At 59.2% G+C, this 23,217-nt stretch overlaps 8 protein-coding genes across 8 annotated transcripts; 3 read left to right on the top strand and 5 right to left on the bottom strand.

Moving 5' to 3' along the window:
• Window positions 1-2,327: 2,327 nt before the first annotated feature.
• On the top strand, window positions 2,328-2,950 carry EHS24_007125 (uncharacterized protein; the record flags this gene model as incomplete). The annotated part of the gene is made up of 3 exons (XM_028622501.1): window positions 2,328-2,343; window positions 2,391-2,643; window positions 2,704-2,950. 3 exons carry the CDS (start codon window positions 2,328-2,330, stop codon window positions 2,948-2,950), a joined length of 516 nt encoding a protein of 171 aa, XP_028477393.1.
• Window positions 2,951-3,857: 907 nt separating this feature from the next.
• TIF6 (Eukaryotic translation initiation factor 6) lies at window positions 3,858-4,858 on the bottom strand (the record flags this gene model as incomplete). Its single annotated transcript, XM_028622500.1, has 4 exons — window positions 3,858-4,124; window positions 4,237-4,642; window positions 4,734-4,788; window positions 4,849-4,858. 4 exons carry the CDS (start codon window positions 4,856-4,858, stop codon window positions 3,858-3,860), a joined length of 738 nt encoding a protein of 245 aa, XP_028477392.1.
• Window positions 4,859-5,318: 460 nt separating this feature from the next.
• Window positions 5,319-6,884, top strand: CSN12 (COP9 signalosome (CSN) subunit; the record flags this gene model as incomplete). Its single annotated transcript, XM_028622499.1, has 5 exons — window positions 5,319-5,450; window positions 5,519-5,920; window positions 5,996-6,297; window positions 6,378-6,747; window positions 6,792-6,884. The coding sequence occupies 5 exons, from the start codon at window positions 5,319-5,321 to the stop codon at window positions 6,882-6,884; spliced, it is 1,299 nt and encodes a 432-aa protein (XP_028477391.1).
• A 176-nt stretch (window positions 6,885-7,060) lies between these two features.
• On the bottom strand, window positions 7,061-11,455 carry EHS24_007122 (uncharacterized protein; the record flags this gene model as incomplete). Its single annotated transcript, XM_028622498.1, has 20 exons — window positions 7,061-7,235; window positions 7,277-7,392; window positions 7,429-7,449; window positions 7,487-8,200; window positions 8,263-8,580; window positions 8,688-8,842; window positions 8,880-9,536; window positions 9,584-9,656; window positions 9,698-9,765; window positions 9,819-9,936; window positions 9,979-10,038; window positions 10,203-10,369; window positions 10,424-10,452; window positions 10,504-10,586; window positions 10,633-10,736; window positions 10,773-10,797; window positions 10,836-10,842; window positions 10,883-11,097; window positions 11,135-11,194; window positions 11,294-11,455. The coding sequence occupies 20 exons, from the start codon at window positions 11,453-11,455 to the stop codon at window positions 7,061-7,063; spliced, it is 3,327 nt and encodes a 1,108-aa protein (XP_028477390.1).
• Window positions 11,456-12,280: 825 nt separating this feature from the next.
• On the top strand, window positions 12,281-14,030 carry SUB8 (serine protease; the record flags this gene model as incomplete). Its single annotated transcript, XM_028622497.1, has 3 exons — window positions 12,281-12,478; window positions 12,708-12,777; window positions 12,829-14,030. The coding sequence occupies 3 exons, from the start codon at window positions 12,281-12,283 to the stop codon at window positions 14,028-14,030; spliced, it is 1,470 nt and encodes a 489-aa protein (XP_028477389.1).
• A 423-nt stretch (window positions 14,031-14,453) lies between these two features.
• Window positions 14,454-15,177, bottom strand: EHS24_007120 (uncharacterized protein; the record flags this gene model as incomplete). The annotated part of the gene is made up of 2 exons (XM_028622496.1): window positions 14,454-14,943; window positions 14,993-15,177. The coding sequence occupies 2 exons, from the start codon at window positions 15,175-15,177 to the stop codon at window positions 14,454-14,456; spliced, it is 675 nt and encodes a 224-aa protein (XP_028477388.1).
• Window positions 15,178-15,491: 314 nt separating this feature from the next.
• EHS24_007119 (uncharacterized protein) lies at window positions 15,492-19,212 on the bottom strand (the record flags this gene model as incomplete). Its single annotated transcript, XM_028622495.1, has 19 exons — window positions 15,492-16,451; window positions 16,489-16,548; window positions 16,589-16,751; window positions 16,790-16,805; window positions 16,859-16,937; window positions 16,993-17,174; window positions 17,221-17,339; window positions 17,377-17,571; window positions 17,613-17,830; window positions 17,875-17,959; window positions 18,012-18,063; window positions 18,110-18,203; window positions 18,258-18,413; window positions 18,454-18,502; window positions 18,546-18,695; window positions 18,752-18,836; window positions 18,886-18,903; window positions 18,999-19,065; window positions 19,183-19,212. The coding sequence occupies 19 exons, from the start codon at window positions 19,210-19,212 to the stop codon at window positions 15,492-15,494; spliced, it is 2,778 nt and encodes a 925-aa protein (XP_028477387.1).
• Window positions 19,213-20,429: 1,217 nt separating this feature from the next.
• On the bottom strand, window positions 20,430-22,785 carry EHS24_007118 (uncharacterized protein; the record flags this gene model as incomplete). Its single annotated transcript, XM_028622494.1, has 11 exons — window positions 20,430-20,803; window positions 20,872-20,950; window positions 21,012-21,160; window positions 21,198-21,391; window positions 21,497-21,658; window positions 21,701-21,869; window positions 21,915-22,084; window positions 22,123-22,202; window positions 22,240-22,601; window positions 22,640-22,704; window positions 22,760-22,785. 11 exons carry the CDS (start codon window positions 22,783-22,785, stop codon window positions 20,430-20,432), a joined length of 1,830 nt encoding a protein of 609 aa, XP_028477386.1.
• Window positions 22,786-23,217: the final 432 nt, after the last annotated feature.

The raw sequence follows: 23,217 nt of genomic DNA, 5'->3' as shown, positions 1-23,217 counted from the left end.
TACACAGTACCGCACAGAACAGCATCGCTGGGTGCATGCTACGCGCATTCCAGACTATTCAGAGTGCTCCACACGCCCGTACGATCTCGTGACTCTTTGCACTCGCCGTCTCTATTTGTTTGACACTCTGAATATACGGTTTTGACCGTGGCTGGCGGCACACGGCTGCGAGCGGCTGATGCGGCGTTTCCCGCACCTCCCTCAGCCGTGTTTGGTTTGTGTCTCGTTTGCCGACCATGCACTAACTAGTACTGGAGGTACCAATTGAGGGTTGTTGTCCTGGAGCATCCGCGGCCGGGGGGGTTGTTTGGTGTTTGTTTGCGGGCAGCATCACTAGCGCTACCGTAGTTGGGTAATTGGGGCACAGGCAACAGGTATTTCTACTGTACGTCTCTTGCCAGCATTCCACGCGAGCCCCGTTACCGTATGGCCGTATGCCCGTATGCACGTAAACAGGAAAGCGAGACGGCGCAGGCATCATCCACTCTTATCCCTTTGCTGCGCGAACGCGGAATAAGTGGTCGTGTTGTGGTGGCGCTGTCGCTGCCGCGCGCACAACACCCTTTGGGTGCCATGGTCGGGCCTGCAGGTGGCGCCTATCGATGATCCAGCGTGGCACCCCACCCCCAACCCCCCCCCGATGCACGGCCTGGGTGGTGGTGGTGCTCCTGGGGGTGTGCCCAAATGAATAGGGAGGGACACAGGGACGATTGCCACTACGAGGTCCGGCGTCAAGAGCTGAGTCAGGCGAAAGGGGGTTGCTGTTGGGGGGTCCATCATCAGGCCGGCATCAGGTAAAGTGTGCAAAGCGAGCGACGGGCCACAGGGAACAACCGAACAACCGCCTAAAGAACCCAGGAGGAGCAAGGCGGCTGGCTCTGGCTGCAATCATGTCCACGGTAGATCGGTTCCAGGTTTTCCAGCAAGGTTGGGTGTGACGTGAAGAGACAAGCCTTCCTTAATCCTTCCGCCTTTGACCTCAGGTGGAGTGCAAGCGCTGGAAAGAATCCCCGGCCGGCAAGGGTGACGAGGAGGCGGCAAAAGGGTGCAACACGGTCTCGGCTAGCAGCACAAGCATGCACGTTAAGCAGCAGCAGCAGGCCAGCAGGATTGCGGCGCACGAGACCGGCGCGGGCCAGGGCGACAACGGCAAACAGGGAGGGAATGAGAGAGGAGGTTTGGGTGTTGACACGCCGGTGTGCTCGCAGAGGTATCCCGTTCCTGTCTTTCGTGTCTGGGGTTTCCGTTCCTCGCCAAACTCTCTCTCTCTCGTCCGCCAGTCTGTCGGTCGCAGCCAGTCGCTTTCGTGGTCGCTCTTCTCTCCTCACTCTCTCTCTTCTTTCAACAACACATACACGCACATCGACATCCATTGCAAGAGACGTGTTTCTCTTTCGCTCGTCGCCGCCCCACCCACCGTCCTCGACAACCCTCGACACTCCCTTCCCGCCGACGTTTGACACTCGGCCCAAACAACCCACACACACACACACACTCTCTCTCTCTCTCTCTCTCACCACCACCTACGCTCTCTAACAGCACCACTGCGACACCTCGTTCCTCGTTATCGCGCGCCTTCTCCGTCCCACCCCAGACCCACCGCCCTTTCCACTTCCCCCACCGTCCCCCACCGACGCACGGCCTCGCACGCCCCGCCAAGCTCATCTGTTGGAATCTCCCACACAGCTCGAACCCCGTTTAAAAGGAGTCTGCGCGTTCCTTTCGCAATCCACTTCAGCACTCCTCTTCTCCACAGCCGTCGACCTCCTTTGACAGCTTTTCTTTAAAGACAACTTTGTGTCCGCAGCCCGGATACCGACCTGCCCGCCAGGAGCCAACACCAACGCATCTCGTGTCGATCAGACCGTTTGAGACAGCCCCGATCCCTCCGCGCGCCAAACACACGCAGTTTGCCCCTTTACCCTAATCCGACACTTGTTCGTCCTGGGTCATATCATTCCGCGCCAGCAACACCTCCCCCCTGCACACGCCGCCCTTGTCGTCCTCACTAGTTCGCACGCAGACGCCGACACATAGCTTCAACTCGTACTCTCCTCTCTCTCTTCAACAGCCGCTCTTGCCTCTTTGCAACAGCCGTCTCTCCCTCGCTATCTTTACGTCCCCTTCCCTGCTTTTACTGCCGACTTTGCTCGCGGTCTCGACCTTTGCGCAGTGACTGTCTACCGACGCCGAAACGCCCGACGCCAGAACAGCCAGAACAGGTTACCCGCCTGCCGCCGAAACGCCACCGACAACCTCTTACCTTGATACCAAAGACCCTTTTGGCACCACCCCTTCCTTCCCTTTGCCGATTTTTTCATATCGCCATGTCTCCCCGTCCCAGTGAGTTTTGGAACAACCACGCTTGGACCCACCCGTGGCGTACGCAGGCTTTGGCAAGGCTTGCAAGGCTTGCAAGGCTCTGCACCGAGCTGGCTCCGACCGAGCCTCCGACGCGGCCTTGCTCGGTCGCCACTTGGTGTCTGGCCCAGACGTCAGGCGCATCCTTTCCCTCATATCTGCTGCGATTGTTATTCTTGTCGTACTGACTCTTGCAAGCTCCCTCTACTCCTCCCCGTATGCCGTCGCGTCCGTCCTCGCCTTGCGAGAAGCGCACCTTTGGCGTGCCAACTATCGTCCTCAGTAAGTCTCACCAAAAGGGCAGCCTTTTGCTGTGCCAGATCCTATGCCCCCCGGTCTTAGGGATTGCCCAACTGACCCCCTCACAGCCGAGGCCCACTGTGACCGTCCGTGCTCGCCGCCGCCCAAGCAGATTGTGCTCCTCAACCCATCAGCATCATATGGTGCCCGCCGGTTCGGCCTGGGCGGAACTGCAACCCTCCGCTCGCTCGTCATTGTCATCCTCCTCGCCCTTGCCGCGTGGCACCTGTACGCCACTCTGGACATTGCTGGCGCCATCCATGTGTCCCCGCAAGTGATGCAGCCCTAGGGGGTCTGTTCTTTGGAACATCTTGGACCTGATCCAACCTCGATCTCCCGTCGTCTTGGCCTTGGCACGCACTGCCCACCGCCACACCTGCACATCGACGCGATCCCTTATCCCAGCTCGACGACCTACGGCAACATTCACGAACACCGCCATCGTCATAGCTGTGGGCAAGCACACCATCATTCATAACTGTATAGACAACACGCACACACACACACACTTCCGGCACCACTATTTTGGGTATATACGAAAGGAACGAACCGCTGCCTCATCTCATCTCATTTCATCATCTCTCTCTCGGATCAGATGACAGCGTTTAACGAGACGAGAAACAACCGACCGAGCCACAGGGCCAGCCCGACTGGCCGCCTGGATCGGCACACTCTCAACACACACACACGGATAATTAGGGACATTTGGCCTGTTAATGCACTTTGCCGTTAGCTGGTAGACCGATGCATCATGCGTACTTTCAAGCACAATGGCTGGAGCGAGAATGGAGAGAGAATAGAGAGACCCCAAGTGACACAAGGCCCAGTTTGCCGGAACCGATCACTAGCGTCAGTGGCGCTCTCGTAACGCGTCCTTGCCAAATGTCCTCTTGCTGTGTGTCCTCTCTCCGTCACTGTGCTACCGCTCCTTCCCCTCTGTGCCGCAGGTCCAGGATGCATCGTACAATCTATAACTCGCCGCCCACCGCTCCTTCTGAATCCCTCGAGCCCGCATTTCCCCATGGAAAACAGTGAAAAGATGTAAAAGGGAACAGATTGAGGTGAGGGGCACGGCAAGGGGTATAGAGATTCCACAAGGAAAAAAAAGAGAGAGAGGGAGAGAAAGAGAGAGAGCGACGACGATGTCTGCCCCCCCTGAGTTCTCTTTACTCCCTTTTTCGTTTTGTTTCCACCACTTAGGCGTAGTGGTCAATGAGCGAGTCGCGCATCTCGTTGATGACGGCGGCGCTGGTCTGGCCCTGGAGGCGGAAGGTGGCCTCGATGACGGACACCTCGGTGGCGGTGGTGTCGAGACCGGTGAAGGCGCACCAGTCGTTGACGACCATGCCGGCGCCAATGACCTCGGAACCGCGGTTGACGGTTCCGGCGACGAGGGGCACCTGCAGCAGCGACGAGAGCTCGTCCAGCTCCGAACGGGTGGTCTTGGGGTGGACGAGACCGCCCTGGAGGGAGACGTCAGTGTTTGGGACAAGAGAGGGGGGGAGAAGGATCAGATAGTGTCAGTTACTGTCCCGTAGGACCACAGGTGCTGCCACTATACTCTGCTCTACTAACCTGGTTGGACAGGGCACAGTACGAGCCAACGAGGACGTTGCTGGCAATGGTTTGACGGAAGACCTCGACCTTGAGGGTGTCGGCAATGATCTCCTCGGTCTCGCGGTCAATGTCGGGGTGGACGAGCGCCACGTAGTCGTTGCAGGCAATGACGTTGCCGAGCGCCGAGAGACGCTCCTCGACACGCTGGATGGCGACCGAGGGGGGGAGCGAGTTACGCAGGTGCTGCAGCTCCTGGTCGGTCGTGGTCGAGGGGACGAGGAGGCCGTGGCGGTTGCCGGCGGTCAGACGGCCGACGATGCGGGTGCCGGCAATGGTGGTGTGGACGATGGGGATGACGTCCGCGAGCTCGGCCTCAAAGGCAGAGTAAAAGTTGGTCGACGAGGCCAACGCGGTCAGGCAGTAGCTGGAAGAGGATTAGTCACACACGAAACAACGTCGGCAATGGTAAAGCTTTTGCTCAAACCGAGAGGCCGATAGGAAGCTTTGATACCCACGAGTTGGTGAGCTTGGAGAAGACACCGATGTCGGTCGAGTTCTCGAACTGGCAGCCTGGAGGGGATGTCAGTGACACGGGCGGACACGGGTGCGGGCACACGAGCAACAACTCACGGACAGCCATGGTGGAGGATCTAGTGGTCTAGGGAGGGTGGGGTGAGGGGTGCCGAAAGAGGGGCTGGAGTGGGTGGTGATGGGTGAAGGGAAAGGACGTCAAAGGTCGACGTGCGTGAGGGGGGGATGAGGAGATGGGGTGGGTGTGTTGGAGAGCTCTCTTATTAGCACTCGGGTCTTGAGTAGAGATGTTCTGTAGTGGTTGTTGTTTGACATGCAAATCTGGCTCGAAATGTCATTGCAGCCCACACGAGAGCTGCCGCCTCGGATCCGACCCAGCGATCACAAACGCTCAGAACTTTCCTTAAAATGGGGGGTGGTCATAAATACAGCCACGTGACGGGCAGTCTCCACTGAACCGTGCCTGGCAGGCAGGCAGCGCCCGGAGCCGTACGCCGGGTTCACTCATGTTGGGCTCTCGAATGCCCCCCATCTACAGAGCAACACCTCGTTCCACCCCCCATCAAACAATGAAGCTCCCCCAGTTCATTCAGGCCTTTGCCGACCCACTCCGAAACGAGGATGCGGTTCCTCTGGTCCGTCTCCTCGACTGCCGCAACCGTACCGCGCGCGGACTGCACAATACCGTCGGCGCCATCGATGTGAGCCCCTCCTCCCCCTCCCCGCAACCACCGTCCATCCCACGCGTCACTGACAACTTGTGTCCCAGGCCAAGCGTCTTGCCAACCCAGGCCACTCTCTCCCAGAACACTGGGACGGGATTGCCGTACGTCACTGCGCAGCCGTAAACGCGCTGTACAACAACGACTATGCCGGAGCATACACACACCAGTCGGCGCTCGTGTCCCTCTTCTTCCGGTGGTTCCAAGAACAGCCGGCATGGCCCCTCCCGATCCTCTACTTGCTCCTCCGGGACTTGCGCGAGCTCGCCGAGCAGGCCGATGGCGCGACGTATGCTGCCACGGGACGCATGCCCGCGCTGGAGGAGTGCACGCGTACCGTGTCCAAGGCGTTCTCTATCTGCGCGACCGACCGCACGTACAAGGGCCAGCAGAGCAGGAGGAACGGCGTCTACCACGTCGCGTGCTTGAGCTTGAAGTGTTACTTCAAGGTGAGTGTACTGAGGCGTTGAGGTCGGTCGGCAGAGGATGGGAGCTGCTGCTGGGTTGTTGCTGCCTCCGCCAAGCTAGCTGCGGTTCACCGTATCCTAATGTCCACCACGCCTGCGACCGATTCAGCTTCCCCGGCTTCCCCGCTGACACCCATCTCATCCCAGGTCGGCAAGCCCAACCTGTGCAAGAACATTGTGCGTGCAGTCACCTCGGACCCAAAGACGCCTCCCGTGGACGACGCGCCGCTCCCGGACCAGGTTACTTGGCACTTTTACATTGGCATGCTCGCCTTCCTTGCCGGCGACGACAAGAAGGCCGACGACGAGCTCACGTGGGCGTTCTTGCACTGTCCCGTGGACGCCAAGCGGAATCAGGAGTGAGTGGCTGGCAAGTAGACAAACGCATTTAGCCACCCGTGACGAGAAAAGGAAGAAGGAAGACTGACGCGGGGTCCAGGCTTATCCTCACCTACCTCATCCCCTTACACCTTGTGCGCGGCTCGTTCCCGGCCCAGCACCTGCTGGACGCCAACCCGCGCCTCAAGGAGGTATACGGGCCGTTTGTCGATGCGATCCGCGAGGGCAATGTCGAAGAGTACGACCAGCGGCTCGAGTGGGCCCAGCCGCGTCTCGTGGGCATGAGCACCTACCTCGCCATCGAGCGCGCGCGCGAGGGCTGCCTGCGCGTCCTGTTCAAGCGCGCATGGATGGCCAGCGATAAGAGCACGCGCATGCCCATCTCGACGTTCCAGACCGCCCTCAAGCTCCAGCACGTCACGGCAGACTCGGACGAGGTGGAGTGCATGGTGGCCAACATGGTCTATCGGGTAGGTTGATCAATTGACACACAGAGTCGCTGACAACCGTGCAGGGTTACATCAAGGGATATATTTCGCACGAGAAGCAAATGGTCGTGCTCGCAAAGACCAACCCCTTCCCCTCGTTGGCGGCCATTCCAAGGTAACTCCCCCTTTCTTCTCTCCCACTCGATACCCCCGCTACACACAACCCCGCCACCCCGCATAGGATTCCCCCTTGTTACACAGATTGTTTGCATGAATCGCATAGGATACCAAAGGAACCTTTTGGTTTGGCTGCGTACAAACAGGTGGGGAAGTACAGGAAACATGCCTAGGGGCTCTAGAAGAGCGTCTTGGGAAGTGGGGTTGGGGCCGCGCCCTTCGTGGCGAACCTTTGGACCTTTTCGTCGCGGGCAGCCGTCTCAGTCTTGAGAACAACGAGGGCGTGTTTGAGGTCTTGATAACTCGCTTCGTGCGGCGCGTAGGCACTTTGGACTGCGCCAAGCTGCGTGCCGCTGGCGAGTTAGGGGTACTGCATAACAATCGAGTCACTCACGTTTCAGTCGCCCACTTGTCCGTGGCCGCCTTGGCCGAGCCGGCAATACGGCGGCGTGCGGTTTGAGTCTTGAGGTTTGGAGCTTGCAGGCGCATCATGTTGAGGCTCTGGATGATCTGCGCGGTTAGCTCGCGACCAAGACATAACCTCACCTCGGCCGCCTCTCCCAAAAGCTGCGCGTCAGCGTGGTCTCTAACACTCGCAACTCACTTGATCAATCCTTGCGTGCTTTCCAGCCGTTGGAGAACGAGGAGGCTTCGGGGTACGGACAGGCAGTTCCCCGAAACGGGTGTGCTTCACGGAGCGCTCCTCAGTGTCCGTCGCAGCAACCTTGAGCGCGGACAGAGTGGCCTTGGGTGTGGCCTGGGTGACCTGGGGCGGGGATTCGATGACCTTGGGCGACTCGGGCGCGAACGCGGAGCGCGTGTGGTTGAACACCGCAAGTGGCGTCGAGGTGACAAACTGGTCCGAGCCCAGATCACTGGGAGTTTGCGCGATGTCAGATACCGTGGGCTCCTTCTTGTGGGTAATAGCCACCGGTGTTGGGGGATCGACCTTGGGAATGTGGCGAGAAGGGGGTGCTGGGTCTGTGGCGCGGTCTGTACTGACGCTGCTCCTGAAACCCGAAAGGCTGAGCCCCTCTGTCACTGAATCGTCGTTATCCAAGGTGTTGACTGGAGACTCTTGAAGTGGGTGGTGGGGGGAAGGCAGGTCGACGAATACATTGTCCTCGATAGGAAGCCCATTGCCAAAGTTGAGCTCAGAAACATCCGAGTCTTGGGGGTCGACAAGGTCTTGAAGAACGCGGACATCGAGAGGAGCGTAAGCTTGGGCATCGACATCCTGAGCAAGGTCGCGATGTTGGGAGCCGTCAAAGCTTGAAGAAGGGTCGCGGTCTTGGGCACCCAGGTCCTCTTCAAAGTCCTGAACATTGTCATAGTCATCAGTGTCCTGGCAGTCAGCACCTTACTAACATCGCTTCTCACATTGAACACATCGTCCACCTGCTGCGGAGCCTGTTTGGGAAGTTTAACGCGACTGTCCTCGCCTGTCACCTGGGGGTCCGAATTGGAAGACGAGGGGCTATGCTGCGTCTGGATCGACTTGACAGCCTCAGTGTGCTGAAAGTTGGGAAGCCATGGGAGAGGCTTCTCGTCGCAAATGTCATCGGCGTGTGGAGGAGCTTTGACCGCTTGACGGGGTGGCTTCACAACATGTAGGCGATTGTCGTCGGCAGGCGTCTTGGTCGTCGTCTCAGCCTGATCGATGCGGCGACGGGCCCGAACAGTGGTGCCGACAGGAGACTGTGGCGGGTTAGCTCTGCTGGAAGGTTCCAACCTGCCTTGGTCTTCACAGCCTTCGCCTTCGCAGGACGGGAGACTCGCTGGCGCGGAGACGTCCTCGTGACCACCTTGGGGTCGGGCACGGTCTCGATATTGCGGGACTTGGGAGGCGAGCGCTTTGGCCTGGACGATGTCTGGGGAAGGGACTTGATGATGTGCCCGACTTCCTCGTCGCTCTCATCGTCACTCTTGGCATCTAGAAAGCGAATGGACTTGGAACCGTCTTCTTGTTAGCCCTTCTCACCGGCGTGTCGACTCACAAGTGTTCGTGGGCTTCTTGATCGGTGACGGCTTGGGCACTGTTTGACTGGCCTCCGGGTAGTGCATCTCGGGATCATCCTCGCCGATTCCTCCCAGGACGTTGTCGTCGGCGGACGGAGAAGCAGAGCATGTTTGGTGTGAGTCTGATGAACTCCTCGCCGGTGAGTCGCTCGTGCTGGAGGCAGCCGGCTTAACTTGAGTAGGTTGACTCTGCTCGTCGATGGCAACTACCCGGGCCTTCTTTGCTGCTTCCTTGGCCGCGACACGGGTTGGACGACGAGTAGAGGTTTCTTGATCCGTTTCAGCTTCAGCTGGATCCTCATCCTTGTCTTGAGCTTCCGCTGTGACTGGTCCAGCCTTGGTGACCTTGGCAGCGATCTTTGCGGAAGAGTCTGTCGCTTTGGAACCAGCCGTCGACGGGCCGGGCTCGGACGAGATGGTCTCCTTTTCACCACGCGTGCGGATAGCAGCCGGGGCATTGGACTTGCCCTTCGAGTCGGGGTTTGGTTGGGACGGTTCAGCGAGGGGATCGTGCACATGCCAGTCGTCGCCCGCAGACGGAATGGGGTCGTTGATAGGGTTCACCGCCTCCGCGTTGTTGGTGGCTTCGCTCATGTCCCGGCCAACATCGTGGGCGTAGGTATTCTTGGCTTCGGCTGTTAAGTACGTTAGACAGTTGCAGCTGAGTATCAACAAAACTCACCAGGATCAACAACCACTTTGGTGGGGTATGGGAGAGGCGGAGATGAAGAGCCACTGGCGCCATTTTTGGAACTCTGGGACACAATCAGCAGGAAGCCACCTCTTGCTCACACACCTTTGGAAGACGATTCGTCACAAAGTCATGGAAGGCAGAGGCCTGGTCACCCTTGATTCCGATCACCACTGGTGCAAGGCCCTTGCCATCGGAATTCCTAATGCCAAACTTGAAAGCTCACAGGTCAGCGCGATTGGGAGTGTGGATTTACCAGTGCTGTCACTCTCATCGCGAGTAAAACCCTCAATGCGGTTCAGAGGGAAGGATGCGTCATTCTCTTCGCCACCTTTGGTAAAAGTCTATAGATGTTTAGCTTCACCAGCAGGGAAAGGGCTTCTCACCTTGACGAGGATAGCCCAGTGATCGACGTAGACGACCACCTCGTTCTTCTCCAGTCGACGCTGACACAGCTTGTTGTCGATCTGGCTTTTGCCACGAACGGTAAATGAAGTGATTTGAAAGCCGTATGGTCTGCCAATTGGCCCGTCGTCACCTTGCGTGTGTGCCGCGTTGACAAAACTCATGTAAAGCTACGGGGTCAGCAGGACCCAGCTCTGGGACTCACAATAGGGTTCCACGAAGTCGAGGATGAACTCTGTATATCACTCTTGCGCCTGTGTGTAGTGAAGGCGCGAAGAATGGCTCTACCCGTCTTGGGGTTCCAATCGCCACGCATGGCGTTGTTGAACATGTCTGCCTCAAGGAAGGGAGTGATGATGCGGAACAGATTGACTGAGAGCGAGGAGCCTGCGAGTTAGCCCTATCACAGAACTGCAGATAACTCACAGGTAGACTGGAATAGGAGGTGACAGATTCTGGGTCTGACGTGGTCAGACAGAAACAGAACATCGTCTCGTACTACTCACAGTCCGGCCACCTCTTCCTTGATAACGAGGTCGTGAGCAGGTCCCTCCGGCTCGCCCACAATGGAGTTGAGTAGATCAGACAGCTGTAGTGTAAGCTTGCCGGCCAACAGACATAACAGGTAAGCGTACCGCGTCTGATGCATCGGGACCGCCATTAATACCGCCGTGGAGGGCACACAGCAGGTCGACGACGAGCTTCAGCCATTCGGGAGTGTGCAGCTCTTCTGCGATCACTGCGGCGTCAGTGTCGACGAGGTGTCCGTACCCACCGTAGCCATTGATAGAATCAAGGTCCTTGTAGAGTTAGATGTGTCGTCTTGCGCTCAACTCACCTGGACACTACCCGTCAGCATAACATTCTGGCTCTGTTACCACTCACCTCTCAATGAGCGAAACGACAACCTTGCAAGCCCGCTCGAGATGGCCGACTGCATCGTCTGCACCGAGCGAGCCGCGTTGAGAGGGGTGGACCTTGACAATGTTGTCGTATTCCTCGCTCAGCGGGATGATTGCGACTTGCAGTAGGCGCGAGAGGATGGCATAGTGGTACTCGGCGTAGAGGTCGTTGGGGACATATGGGAGGAGAAGGCAGAGCTATGGTAGGTGAGCAAGGAATATCTTGGCTACCTACCTCGTTCTCGGTCCACAGGCAGAAATGGTTGATGGTGTTCGAGGGAAGACGCTTGTTATTCTATGGGGTGGTGAGCCAGGAAGGCGGGGAAGGCGGGGGGAAGGCAGGGATGGCAGCCTTTGCCACCACAATCTCGCCAGCGGCCAGCGGGGTACATACGATAAGGTCTTGGAAGAGGCGGTTGCCCGCCTGCAGGGAGCGCTGCCTTTCCTGGAAGCCTTCCTTCTTGGTCTTGGCCAGATGTGCGTCAATGGCGCTGCTTGTAGCCTCCAATGGCGATTTGGGCTCGGACGACCGAGTAGAAGGCTTTGAGCGGCCCATGCCGGGCCGAGGCGATAGGCGGAGGTCAGATATCCGACACGGGGTGTGGGTGAGTGGTCGCAGGAAGAGGGGGAGTGACAGTGGGCGGTGGATGGGTGGAGTGAGGAAAGTGATGAGAGATGGAGGACTGTGTTGTAGAGAAGATGTGGGTACTTCCCGTACACACTGTGCATGTCTTCCTTTTCTCTGTTTTGCCACCCACCCACACGCTCACGGAGAGACGGGCAACGAGGACAGATGCATATGGTGGCAGTTGACTCACCCGGCAGGTTGGAGACCCCGCACGGGCGGCATAATCAGTGTGTCGGGTGTACCCGAACGGGCAGCAAGATGGGACGAATGGGCCTAAAATGCCTCCGCACCTTGCGCGCACGCGCGTCCGTCTTGCGAGGCTGGTCGTCATACCGCTTGCGGTGGCGTGCCCCCCCGCCGCGCGTAGCCGTAGTGATCAATGGTCGCTCGAGTCGAGGGATCGAGGGGCCGTTGTGAACGGCGGCATCCTGCTGTATTGGGTGATAATACGCGCCACTGAATCTAATGTGGGAGGATCGATGACGTTGCGGCCGGGACCTACGAGGCTGGTTGGTTCGGATGCGATGGCCGGTCGTCCCCCCTCTCTCTCTCGTCGGCCCAGCCTCCATAAAGAGGCCCACCGCCCCACCGTTATCACCCAGCATCCCCCCCACCCCGCGTCTCACTCCAAGACGCAACCCCACCACCACCACTTGCCCACACACACACATCTCTCATCGCCCTCATCATAGAGGCTACACCAAGCATCCATACTTGTTCTCCCCCTCACTTCGCATACATACATACCCCATCATGCGTCTCCCGCTCGCCGCCCTCTTCTCCCTCCTCCCGGTCATCCTTGCCACCCCCATCAAGGAGCGCTCCCTGGCCCCGCTCATGTCCAGCGGTGAGACCATCCAGGACTCGTACATTGTCGTCTTCAAGGACGGCGTCACCCCCGAGCAGATTGCTCTCCACCTCAACTCGGTCAGCGACTGGAACCAGGCATCCGTGAGTACCTCCCCAGAGAGCATGTGTTTGGCCACCCGTGCCAGTTCGGCTGGCGCCGCCCGATAAGGGGGGAGATGCGGGCAGGCGGGGAGGGGGCTGCGCGCTTGGTCACCGCCCCCACCTCCCCTCACCTTGCACCCAGCGAGAGGACTGGGTGGGGGTAACAACCTCCATCCGTCACCTCGACTGCTGTCGCCACCACCAGTGTTCCATTGCTCACACGATCCAGCTCCTTGGCGATGACGCGGACATCTCCAACGTGTACGCTCCTGCGGTGAACATTGGCTTCTACGGCTACGGTAAGTCTTAGTCGTTGCATTCAATGGTCCACACGACTGACTCTTGTCCAGCCGGCAAGTTCTCGGCCGACACCCTTGACGAGATCCGTTCGGCTCCCGAGGTCGCCTACGTCGAGCACGACCAGATTGTCCGCACCCAGGACGAGGTTCACGGCGTCGACGACGCCCTGCTCATTGGCGACGACATCACCAAGCAGAACGGTGCTCCCTGGGGTCTTGCTCGTATCTCGCACCGCGACGAGCTCCGTCTCCCTACCTTCCAGAAGTACATTTACGACTCGCACGGTGGCGAGGGTGTCACTGCCTACGTGATTGACACTGGTGTCAACATTGACCACGTCGAGTTTGAGGGCCGCGCTCGCTGGGGCAAGACCATCCCCAAGAACGACCAGGACATTGACGGTAACGGCCACGGTACCCACTGCGCTGGTACCATTGCGTCGCGCAAGTATGGCGTTGCCAAGGCGGCCGAGATTGTCGCCGTCAAAGTCCTCGGAACCAACGGTTCGGGTACCATGGCCGATGTCGTTTCGGGTGTCGTGTGGGCTGCCGAGCAGACCCTGAAGGAGCAGCAGAACGCTGCCAGGGAGCTCGCCCTCACTGGCAAGACCACTTACAAGGGCTCGGTCGCCAACATGTCGCTCGGTGGTGGCAAGGCCAAGTCGCTCGACGACGCCGTGGACAAGGCCGTCGAGGTCGGTCTCCACTTTGCCGTCGCTGCCGGCAACGACAACAAGGACGCGTGCAACTACTCGCCCGCCGGTGCTGAGAAGGCCGTCACCGTCGGTGCCTCGACCATTGGCGACGACCGCGCCTACTTCTCCAACTTTGGCAAGTGCGTTGACGTCTTTGCTCCCGGTCTCAACATTCTCTCGACCTGGACTGGCCGCCCCGACGCCACCAACACCATTTCGGGTACCTCGATGGCCTCACCCCACGTCTGTGGTCTCCTCGCCTACCTCCTCTCGATCGAGGGCTCGGGCACCTTCCACATCAACGGTGCCACGGAGCTCGTCGAGGTCGAGTCCGAGGCCACCCTCTACGCCCAGGCCTACTCGCTTCTCCCTTCGTACCTCCAGGACGTCCTCCCCACTCCCGAGGACATCAAGGAGCTCGCCCCCATCCCCTCGAAGAAGATCAGCCCCGCCCGCCTGAAGAAGGCCCTCCTCGGCCTTGCGACTGCCGGCGCCCTCTCGGACGTCGGCTCCGGCTCGCCCAACCTCCTCATCTTCAACAACGCCACCAGCTCGTAAGCGCGAACAGGCAGGGTATCGGTATCCAATCTACGCGCCGGACAGCTTCCCCCCCCCCCCCCCCCCCCCGGACCAGAATTTGAAGTGAAGAAGAGAGAGTGTGAAGTCAAGCCGCCCCAGAACGCAAGCAGAATGTTGTCCCCCGCGGCACGAGCTGCGCCCGTGACTGCGAACGATGTACCACTATGCAGAATATGCCATGAAGAAGAACATTGAAAACAGACTGGTCTATGAGCAGAAGCAGGAGCAGGAGAGAGGGAGAGTCTATGAACACGAGGTGCTAAACAGGAGGTGGGGGGTGAGAGGGCTGAGCAGGTTGTTCTCGCGTGTCGAAGGAGTGGATGGAGGCACCACTGGCGCGACAGCACACGCAAACGCAGTCGCACGCCATCACCCGCCTATCTCACAGGCCACGCTCGTCATTCATGCCCGTTGCGCAACCACCGACGCGACCACAATACCCGCATCATGCGAGATGGTCGCGAGCAGACCAATCCCAGCACCACCCACTGGAGGTGTTGGTGCTGGTGCTGGTGCAGGTGCAGGCGCAGGAGCCGGAACGGGCTTCTTGGGCGGAACGACACTGTGCGCGGCGGCGGCGGCCGCGGCGAGGATGCTCGCGCGGCCGGGCGGTGTAGCTTGTGGGCGTGCTGGCCGTGGAGGCGGAGCTGGGGGCTGTGGATACTCTGCGTTGGGTCTTGTCGCCGCTTCTTCTTCGGTTGCAGCCCGCTCGAGCTCGCTAGCGACGGATGTCGATGTCGATGTCGAGATCGAGGCCGTCGACTCGTACAGCGGTCCCGCGACGAGGGCGAGGTATGGCCGCCCGTCGCGCGCGTACGACAGGTCGAGGTCGCGCCAGCTCCGCAGCGAGCGTGGGGGCAGAGCCTTGAGCGCTGCTTCCTTTGCTGCCCATCTGCGCAGCGTCAGCCACGTCCATGGTCCATGTGGGTCCTGCTACCTACCGCGACGACAGGAAGCGGACCTGCTTGGTGTACAGCGTCGACGGCTCTGGGTGGTCCAGCTGGCTAAACTCGGCATACTCGCGAGCAGTGCATATCCGCTCCGCCAAGCGACGGGCCGTACGCCGCTGGATGAGGCCCTCGAGGCGCGCGATGGACAGAATGTCGATGCCGATACCCAGTATCATTGGTCTGTGTGGTTGTGTCGAAAGTGAAAGTGACATCACCCTCCTCCACATTGAGAAATTCATGAACGGAGGTGGAGGCCGGGTTTCTCGGCCTTTTGCCTGGTCCTTGCCTCTTGCTCGCAGTTGCAATGGACGCCTGAATCACATAACCTCAAGACTGCTATAAAATGGCTATTGCCAGTGGAGAAGGTAGCTATAACGAGAGTGGGCATGTGATCCATAAAGGAAGAAACGGAGGGGGAAAACACAGAGAATTGAACGGGCGCAAGAGTGTTTGAACGAGTGACTGAAAAGTTTGGTGATCTTGTCGCTGCCTACATGTACCAGGCAAAGCGACGCGAAGGAGAGTTCTGGAAGCGCTTCGCGATGAGGAAGGGGTCAATGGTGGGGCCGGGCTGCTGGGTGCTTCCCGACAGAGACGTGGCCACGTCCGACTCGTCGTCGATGTAGGCGAGGTAGCGGCACTGGGTCGCGATGATGTCGGCGTAGTAGGCAACAGGGACGATCGACACGGCACGGGTGGCGCGCGCGTACGAGTAGCAGAGATGGTTGCAGAGCATCTGCATCGTGTCGGCCTTGAACGCGTTGTCGTCGGCCAGGACAATGTAGTGCGTGGGACGAGCGGTACCCTGGAGACCAGCGTGCGCCTGGAGGTAGAAGTCAAACGCGAAGGGGTGCGTGACCTTGGAGTCCACAACAGTACCGGGCTTGAGGTTGCCAGTGCGGTCGGCGTCTTCGGCCTTGATGGGGAAGAAGCGCATGTTGTGGCGCTTGGCGCAGATGACGAACGTAATCTTGGGCTTGTACATGCCAGTGCCAAAGCGGGCAGCGGCGGCGCGGATAGCCTGGACCTCCTTCTTGCAAACCTCGGCGTACTGGCCCTCGGAGACACCATCACGGAAGAAGATGATCTTCTGAGGGGGAGACTTGGTCTTCTCCTCGAACGTCTTCATGTGGTTGAACATGAGGTTCTCCAGGTCGGCAATGATCTCAGTGCGGGGGTCCTGGAGACGGATACCGGGCTCGAAGCGGACGTTGTCGCCGTCAAGGCCAGCAACGGTGACGGCAATAGAGGCCTGGTTGCCGCCGCCGGGCGGGTGAGTGACGTCGGCACCGACCATCATGGTCGTCTTGTCGAAGACTTGAGGAACGGGCACCTCGTGGGTGACACCGCCGAGCTTGGACTGGATCTTCATGGCGACGTTGGCGCAGTACTGGTCAAGACCACGGTCGTTGCGGAGCTTCTGCGTCTGGAGACACTGGGTCGTGACGAACTAGAGGTCAGCTGGTGACAAAGTGAGGGCCACTCACGCTCTTGAGGCCCATGGCAGCAATGTTCTTGATGCTCTGGTACATGGCAACATCCTTGCGCTGATAGGGGTCAGCAATGGGAGTATGACTTTGCACTCACCGGCATGAGGACAACAATGAGCTGAGGGTCCGCCTTGGCGGACATGTAGGCGGCACGAGCAGCCTCCTTCAGGCCCTCAGCGAGCCTCTGGGGGTTGCCGGTGATGCAAGGAGGTTGACCGTTGTCAACAAGCACACCGTACTGCTTCATGGTCTGGACGAGACTAAACTGTCAGTACACGCAGAAAGAGGGACGGCTCACAATCCAATGAACTGTTCTGCAGGATCGTTAGCTATCTGATTCGCGATGGCAGGTGCCTAGCAAACTCACGCATGTCTCCAACCTGGAAACGGTTGTCGAAGCTGATCACGGACCAGGACTTGAGAGAAGAGGGGGCAGGACGAGTGAACTGGGAGGCCACGTCAGCAAAACTGACCAAGGAAGACGAAGCAAGTTGGACTCACGCGAACGCCCTTGAGGTTCCAACCACCGAACTGGCAGTTCAGAGTCTTGCCCTGGTTGTAGGTGACCTTGGGCGTGGGGAGGACACGAGCGTCGACACGCATCATGTTGGGGTTAACCTCCAGGCCCCACGACTTGAGCTTGGGAAGGTTGCCGTAGTCGAGCTTCTGGCGCCACTGCTTGACTGAAAGGGTAAGACTAGGAAGCAGAAAACGTAAGGGGAGACTTACTGGCAGCGGAGCGGTCCATGGGCTTCTGAGCAGCGACACGGATCATGTCGGCAGCCTGGTCGCCGGTCATGGCGGTGAAGGGCCACCTGTTGAAGTCGCAAAGGACAACGAGTTCAAGGCTGCAAGGTTAGCGCTGATGCAGCCGTTTGTACTCACGGGACCATGAAGTTGCGGCCGTAGACAATGCAAGGAAGACGAGGCTTCTGAATCGTGATGTTAAACTGCTGCTTAAAATACTGGACCAGGCCGATACTCTGGTCGGCAGCACCGTCGCGGCCAGTCATCACGAAGGTGATGTCACTTGCAGGCTTGCGCGAGATGGACTTGATGCTGAACGTGCGCTCAGACTGCCTGGTACAGAGTTAGTCTATTCGGTTCACCTTGGGACTCACTTGTAGGGAAGCGTGAACCTCGCCTGGCGAAGGACCTTGGTGATCCTCCTGATCTGGTCGGGGCTCAGCTCGTTGAGGACGGGCGCGTGGCCGGGAGGACCGCCTGGACCACCACCACGAGGGCCACCGCGACCTCCGCGAGGGCCTCCGCGGCCACCACGGCCACCGCGATCACCGCCACCGCCGCCGCTGAGGCCAAGGATCTCAGGAATGACGTTCTGGACAGTCAGTAAGGGCCTAAGCGTGAGTGAGGAAGGCTCACCATGATAGGACCGGGCTTGATGAGCGCCGTGTAGGCCGTGTCGAGCTGAATGGCGGGGAAGCCGCTCTCGGTGGGGCGGAACGACCTGAGGGTTAGCTGGGGGATCAAAGCACTTGGGAAAGGGTTCAAAGACTTACTGGGCGAAGCCCCTGGCGACGAGACCACCGTTGGAGATGGGGACGCTGCCGTCTGCGAACAGTTAGTAGAGGGCCGGGGAGGTGCAAACAGTACGTACCCATGCCGAAGAAGCGGCCACGGGCGCCGATGGGCGTGAAGCGCTGAGCGGGGTTGTCGCGGAGAAGAATGTTGACGGCCTGGATGGCGGTCAACTGCAAAGAGTGAGCTGATGTCATAATAATCCACAGAGGGCGCCAACGACTTACGACGGTCTCAATCTCCTGGACAGACTGCTTCTCCTTCTTGCAGAAGCGCATGACAGCGTTCAGGTCGACCTGGTTGGCGAGCTGGAGGGTAAGCTTGAAGCGACGAGAGTCGTCAAGCTCGCGACCCTGCTCGGGCAGAGCAACCTGGATCTCCTTCTGTGCAAGAGTCAGTCAAGGTCAGAAACAAGGAGCGTACCTTGCCGTTGGGACCCATCTCAAAGGGGGAAGTCGTGTAGATGTTCTTCCTGGCACTGTCAGCTGCTGTGTGTCCGTGCCGGTATCACTCACTGAAGGTCAAAGGCCGAGTCGGCAAAGGCCTTCTTGTCAGGAGCACCCTGGTTGTCGCGGATGGCCTGCGCCCAGATCTTGGCCGCGAGAGGCTTGGGCATCTTCTGGTCCTTGGTCTTCACGACTGCGGCAATGTCGACGTCGTAGTGACTGGGGAGGGGTCAGCATGAGTGATCGCCATGAGACGTTGCCGCCAAAGGACCCACGCAATGGACGTGTTCTTGGCCTTGTTGTAGTTGACTTGAAACATGTTCGCGTCGACGGTAATCTTCTGACCGAGGGTGCCGAAACCTGTGATGGTTAGCAGCTGAAAACCATGTCAACCCAGCTGTCAACTCACCAGGACGCGGGTGAGCGTCTGTGTGGAGGGAGGTAAGTGCGGGAATGAGAGGAGGGAGGATGCGCGTCAGTTTAACAGAGTCATACGCGTGATGAGGCCTAGAGTTAACGCACCTCGAAGGACGTAGTCATCCTTGAGCGTAAGGGCAGCGAGCACACCCTCGAGTTCCTCGCGGGTGGGCTGGGTACAGTCAGCTTTAGGTCCTTTGGCCCATGATTGTTGTTGTTGATGGGAGCACGCCGCACGACTGGATCCAACGACGACGCGCTCCACGCTCCATCCGCAGCATGTACTCACCGGCTTGGCTGGAGTTGCCTTGGGCGGCATGGTGGAAGTTTCTCAAGTGTGTGGACGGTTCGCTGACTGGTGATGTGAGTGACGCGCTCCCGGGGTAGGGGGGGCAGCAACAACAACATCCGTGGGAAGCGGTATGTGAACGTTGCAGGTCGAGATCACTTACAGAATGGGATGTACGTTGGGGGGTAGTGGTGTCGCTATCAAGTAACGGTTTGTGAGGGGGGAAGATATGAATGAGTGAAGGGAAGTGGGTGTTGGAGAGAAAGGAGGAAGGTGGGTGGTGGAAATATGAGGACGGGGGCCATATGATGGCCAGAGCGCGCGCCAGAGTGAGAGGGGGCGCGGCCTCCTTGCACCAGGGGGCGCGTGAGTGGCAGACTCCCGGGCTCTGATCACGCGCATGCCCGCCCATCACCATCCGCGTATCAACCATCAGCGTGCAAGCGTGCAGCGTGTGTCATCTGCACACCTGTCAGAGATACCACTCTGCAACATGTGGGATGCATAGAGCAGTGCCACTGGCCACTGGATCACGCATCACTGGCTGCTTGAGTACTGCTGGCAGAGTGGCGAACATCGGCTCTCACACTTGTGGGCGTACACCACCTGCGCCACCCCACCTCTCCCAGAGTCCATCCACGACCCGTCTACGCCCTCCCCACAGGCCCAGGTGACGGAAAGGAGGAGCAACAGGCGCACAGGACACTATGCAGCGCCCCTCGTCTTCGCTTCTTCACATGAGAGAGAGCACTCGGCTGCAGGCGCGCGAGCGGAGGGATGCCACGCCCATCTGCGTTTGTGCAAAGGAGGTTTGAGGACCGTGCTACGTGCTGGTCTCTTTGCCCAAGCGTGTGTCACTTCCAAGGCTTGAAGCGTGGATGGCCGATGGCTGGTCAATGCACGAGGGGTTTGGTCTTTGCTCGCCAATTCACCAAAAAGGAGGGCGCGCGCATCAATCTAGTCTCCACGACGACCACACGCTGCAGCCCAGCTATGCGCTATATTGTGCAGCTGATCGCACGCACGCGCGCTTAGTTCCACGCTTGCACAGGTTCGCGCGGATCGGTTGTCATACACACTCACACACAGCGCTGGGACCATCACGCACACACTCATCGTCATGCCTCGTGTGCAACAACGGACAGCGGACAGCCGTGGGCGACATGTGATTTATGAGAAAATGTTCATCGGCGTCCCGTCACGTACAAATCTCCCCCAGCCACAACGACGCACACACACGGCCGCCCCTATGCAACAGCCTGGGCAATACGCTGGCGCCAGCGACGCTGTGTGTCGATCGACTCGAGGAAGATCTCGTACTTGGCGTCCAGGAGCTTGCGCTCGCGCTCGCCTTCCGGGCCTGAGCGCGCCTCGACCCGTGTGGCAGGCTGCGTCATGGCCACCATGATCTCCCACAGCTTGGCGCCGTACTGCTCGCCGGCAGCGTCGACCTGGGCCTGCGTCGTGATCGCGCCCGAGGTCTGGGAGAGCTCGTACGCAAAGCGGCCGAGCATGGCCGCGCCGAGGACCACAGCCGCCGAAGGCTGAGGAGGAATGATGATGGGCATCTGGAGGACAGTGGCAAACAGCCGCATCAGAGGTCCGTTCTTGGCCTGGGATCCTGAGGAGGGAAGGAGCGTCAACGAGAGTTCACTTGTTTTTGGGCACCACCAGGTGCGTCACGCGTACCGCTCATGTAGATCGAGTCGATCTTGTGTCCCTTCGAGTTCATCGTGTCCACAATGTGGCGCGTCTGAAGTGCGATCGCCTGGCCAGTCAGCATCCAGCTGTGCGTAGTGCGTGTGCAAAAACGAAAGAAAAAGACTCACTTCCAGAGTCACATTGAACTTGGCCGCGAGGTCGTCCAGGCCGTCGTCAAGCTCAAGGCCACAGATCATACCCCGCATCTTGGGGTCGGCCAGAGGGGAACGGTTGCCGTGCAGGTCGGGGTAGAAGTGAAGGTCCTTGGTCAGGTGGGCTGGGCGGTTAGGAGCGATTTCGTGGTCTCAACCTACTCAAAGTCTCGGCTCCTTCCGTCTTCATCATCTTGTCCAGCTGCTCGCCGAGGAGCTCGTACGTGCTCTTGCCGCTCTTCTTCGAGAGCTCCACAAGTTTAGGGTACGCAGGGTGGGTGGTCATGATAAAGTCGATGAGCTGGCCCGTCGACGACTGGCCGCCCTCGTTCATCCAGTAGCCCGGGAACACTGCGCTGTTGTAAGGGCCCCACTGGATCGTCAGCTGCTACACGGCCCAAACGACGTCAATGAACGTACAACACTGGGGAGGTCAGCGCAACATACTCAAGGAAACTCACCCAGGAACAAAGATGCCTTCCTTGCTCTGCGCGAGGTGACATGTGCTGGTACCAGCCACCGCAGCGAGTCGACGAGCAGCATCGTCGAGGGTGGGGACGGGCTCCTTGACGCCAGAGCTCGAGGTGGCCACAGCGGCGACCGTGCCGATCCAACCCGAGTAGCTGAACAGTTAGCGCTTCCGATGGGCAGCTGCTATGACTCACGCGTCAATGACCGCACTACCAACAGATGTGCCCTCGACAAGGCCAAGGTCTGCGGCTGCCTCCTGGTTCAGTCCTTGCCCCACAGGCTGGCCAGCACTGAGCACCAGGCCGTTCTTCCCTGGGATACCACCGAGCTGCTCAAAGTCGTCCTTGACCAGGTCCTCGAGGCCTGAAAGTCAGCTTTTGGCGATACGAAGGACACAGCTGTACACACCAATCTTGTTGAAGAAGCGTGCCGACCAACCGTCCGTGCTGACCTCGGTGGTGCCGTCGCAGACATGCTCGACCGTCGTACCGGGAGGCACGTACGAGTACTTGCAGGCGAGGGAGCAGTTGGAGCGCGCCAGGGACGTGGTAGCGCGGTAGGTCAAGTAGTCTGGGAGGCTGGAGAATGAGCGGTTGTACCATGGAGGCAGACGTACTCGAACAACATGCACTCCTTGAACTTGGCCTCGTTCATGTGCTTCTTGAGCCACAGGGTCTTGGGCGTCTCCATCTCGAGCTGAGAGTTAACAACATCCGAGAGGACGAAAACTCACGCTCACGGTCCCACCGACAAAGCTCAGGACACCCTCGCCCGTAGCGTTGATCTTGTCCGCCTCGTCCTCGGCGCGGTGGTCGGCCCAGAGAATGACGTTCCACTCCGAGTCGGAACCGAGGTTGGCGTCGCTCTCGTCCTCTTCGCTCTTGCCAGTGCGCGACACGCTGACGGGCTTTCCAGTGCGGTCAACAACAGTGAGCGAGCAGGTAGCGTCAAAGCCAATGCCCTTGACGGCCGCGGGGTCGATGCCCGACGACTTGAGAATGGTGCGCGAACAGGTGGCCAGCGCCGCCCAAATGTCAGTGGACGACTGCTCAAAGATGCGGTGGTCCGAGGGCGAGCGATGCGTCTTGGTCGCCACTGGGTGTCAGAGCTCTCCCGACACGCTATGGACCCACCAGAGTGGTCCGCGATCAGCTTGCCATTGCGGTCGACGAGGCAAGCGCGTCCAGAACCCGTGCCGCTGGGAATGGGGTCAGTGGGGGGCGAGACCTGGACGCTAGCTGGGGTGGACGTACACGTCAAAGCCGATAAAGTACTCCATAATGCGCCGAGAAAGGTGAGCAGTGGTTAGTTGAGGCAGTGAGAGAACAAGAGCTGCGTTTGGAGCGAAAGAAAGTGAGCTCGAGTGGCCTCCACACATATGCCCAAGCAACAGCCGCCAGGTCGGAAGTGACCGACCACCGGGCCGAAACAGCCGCCAGACATCCGCGTCGGATATTTGAGCGGTCCATGCGGATGTTAGGATAGTTTACCTAGATTAAAAACGGTAAAACAATATGTTGATACTATTAATGGGCATTAGTAATTGGCCTGGTGTTGATGCGGATGTTTTCGGTCCTCTTCGCACCGCGCACCGTCCGTTGTGTGTGGTGCAGAGATGATGGGGAACTGGGAATGCCCAAGATCAAATCCTCCGACGGGCCATTCTCTGATCTCTGACATTGTTCGGAGTATCTTGGAGATTTGGAGAAGA

This window comes from Apiotrichum porosum, assembly GCF_003942205.1.
Source record: "Apiotrichum porosum strain DSM 27194 chromosome Unknown scaffold_4, whole genome shotgun sequence".
Taxonomy (NCBI): Eukaryota; Fungi; Basidiomycota; class Tremellomycetes; order Trichosporonales; family Trichosporonaceae; genus Apiotrichum; species Apiotrichum porosum.
The sequence above is the reverse complement of the archived record's forward strand: the minus strand, read 5'-3'. Positions and strand labels throughout refer to the sequence as shown.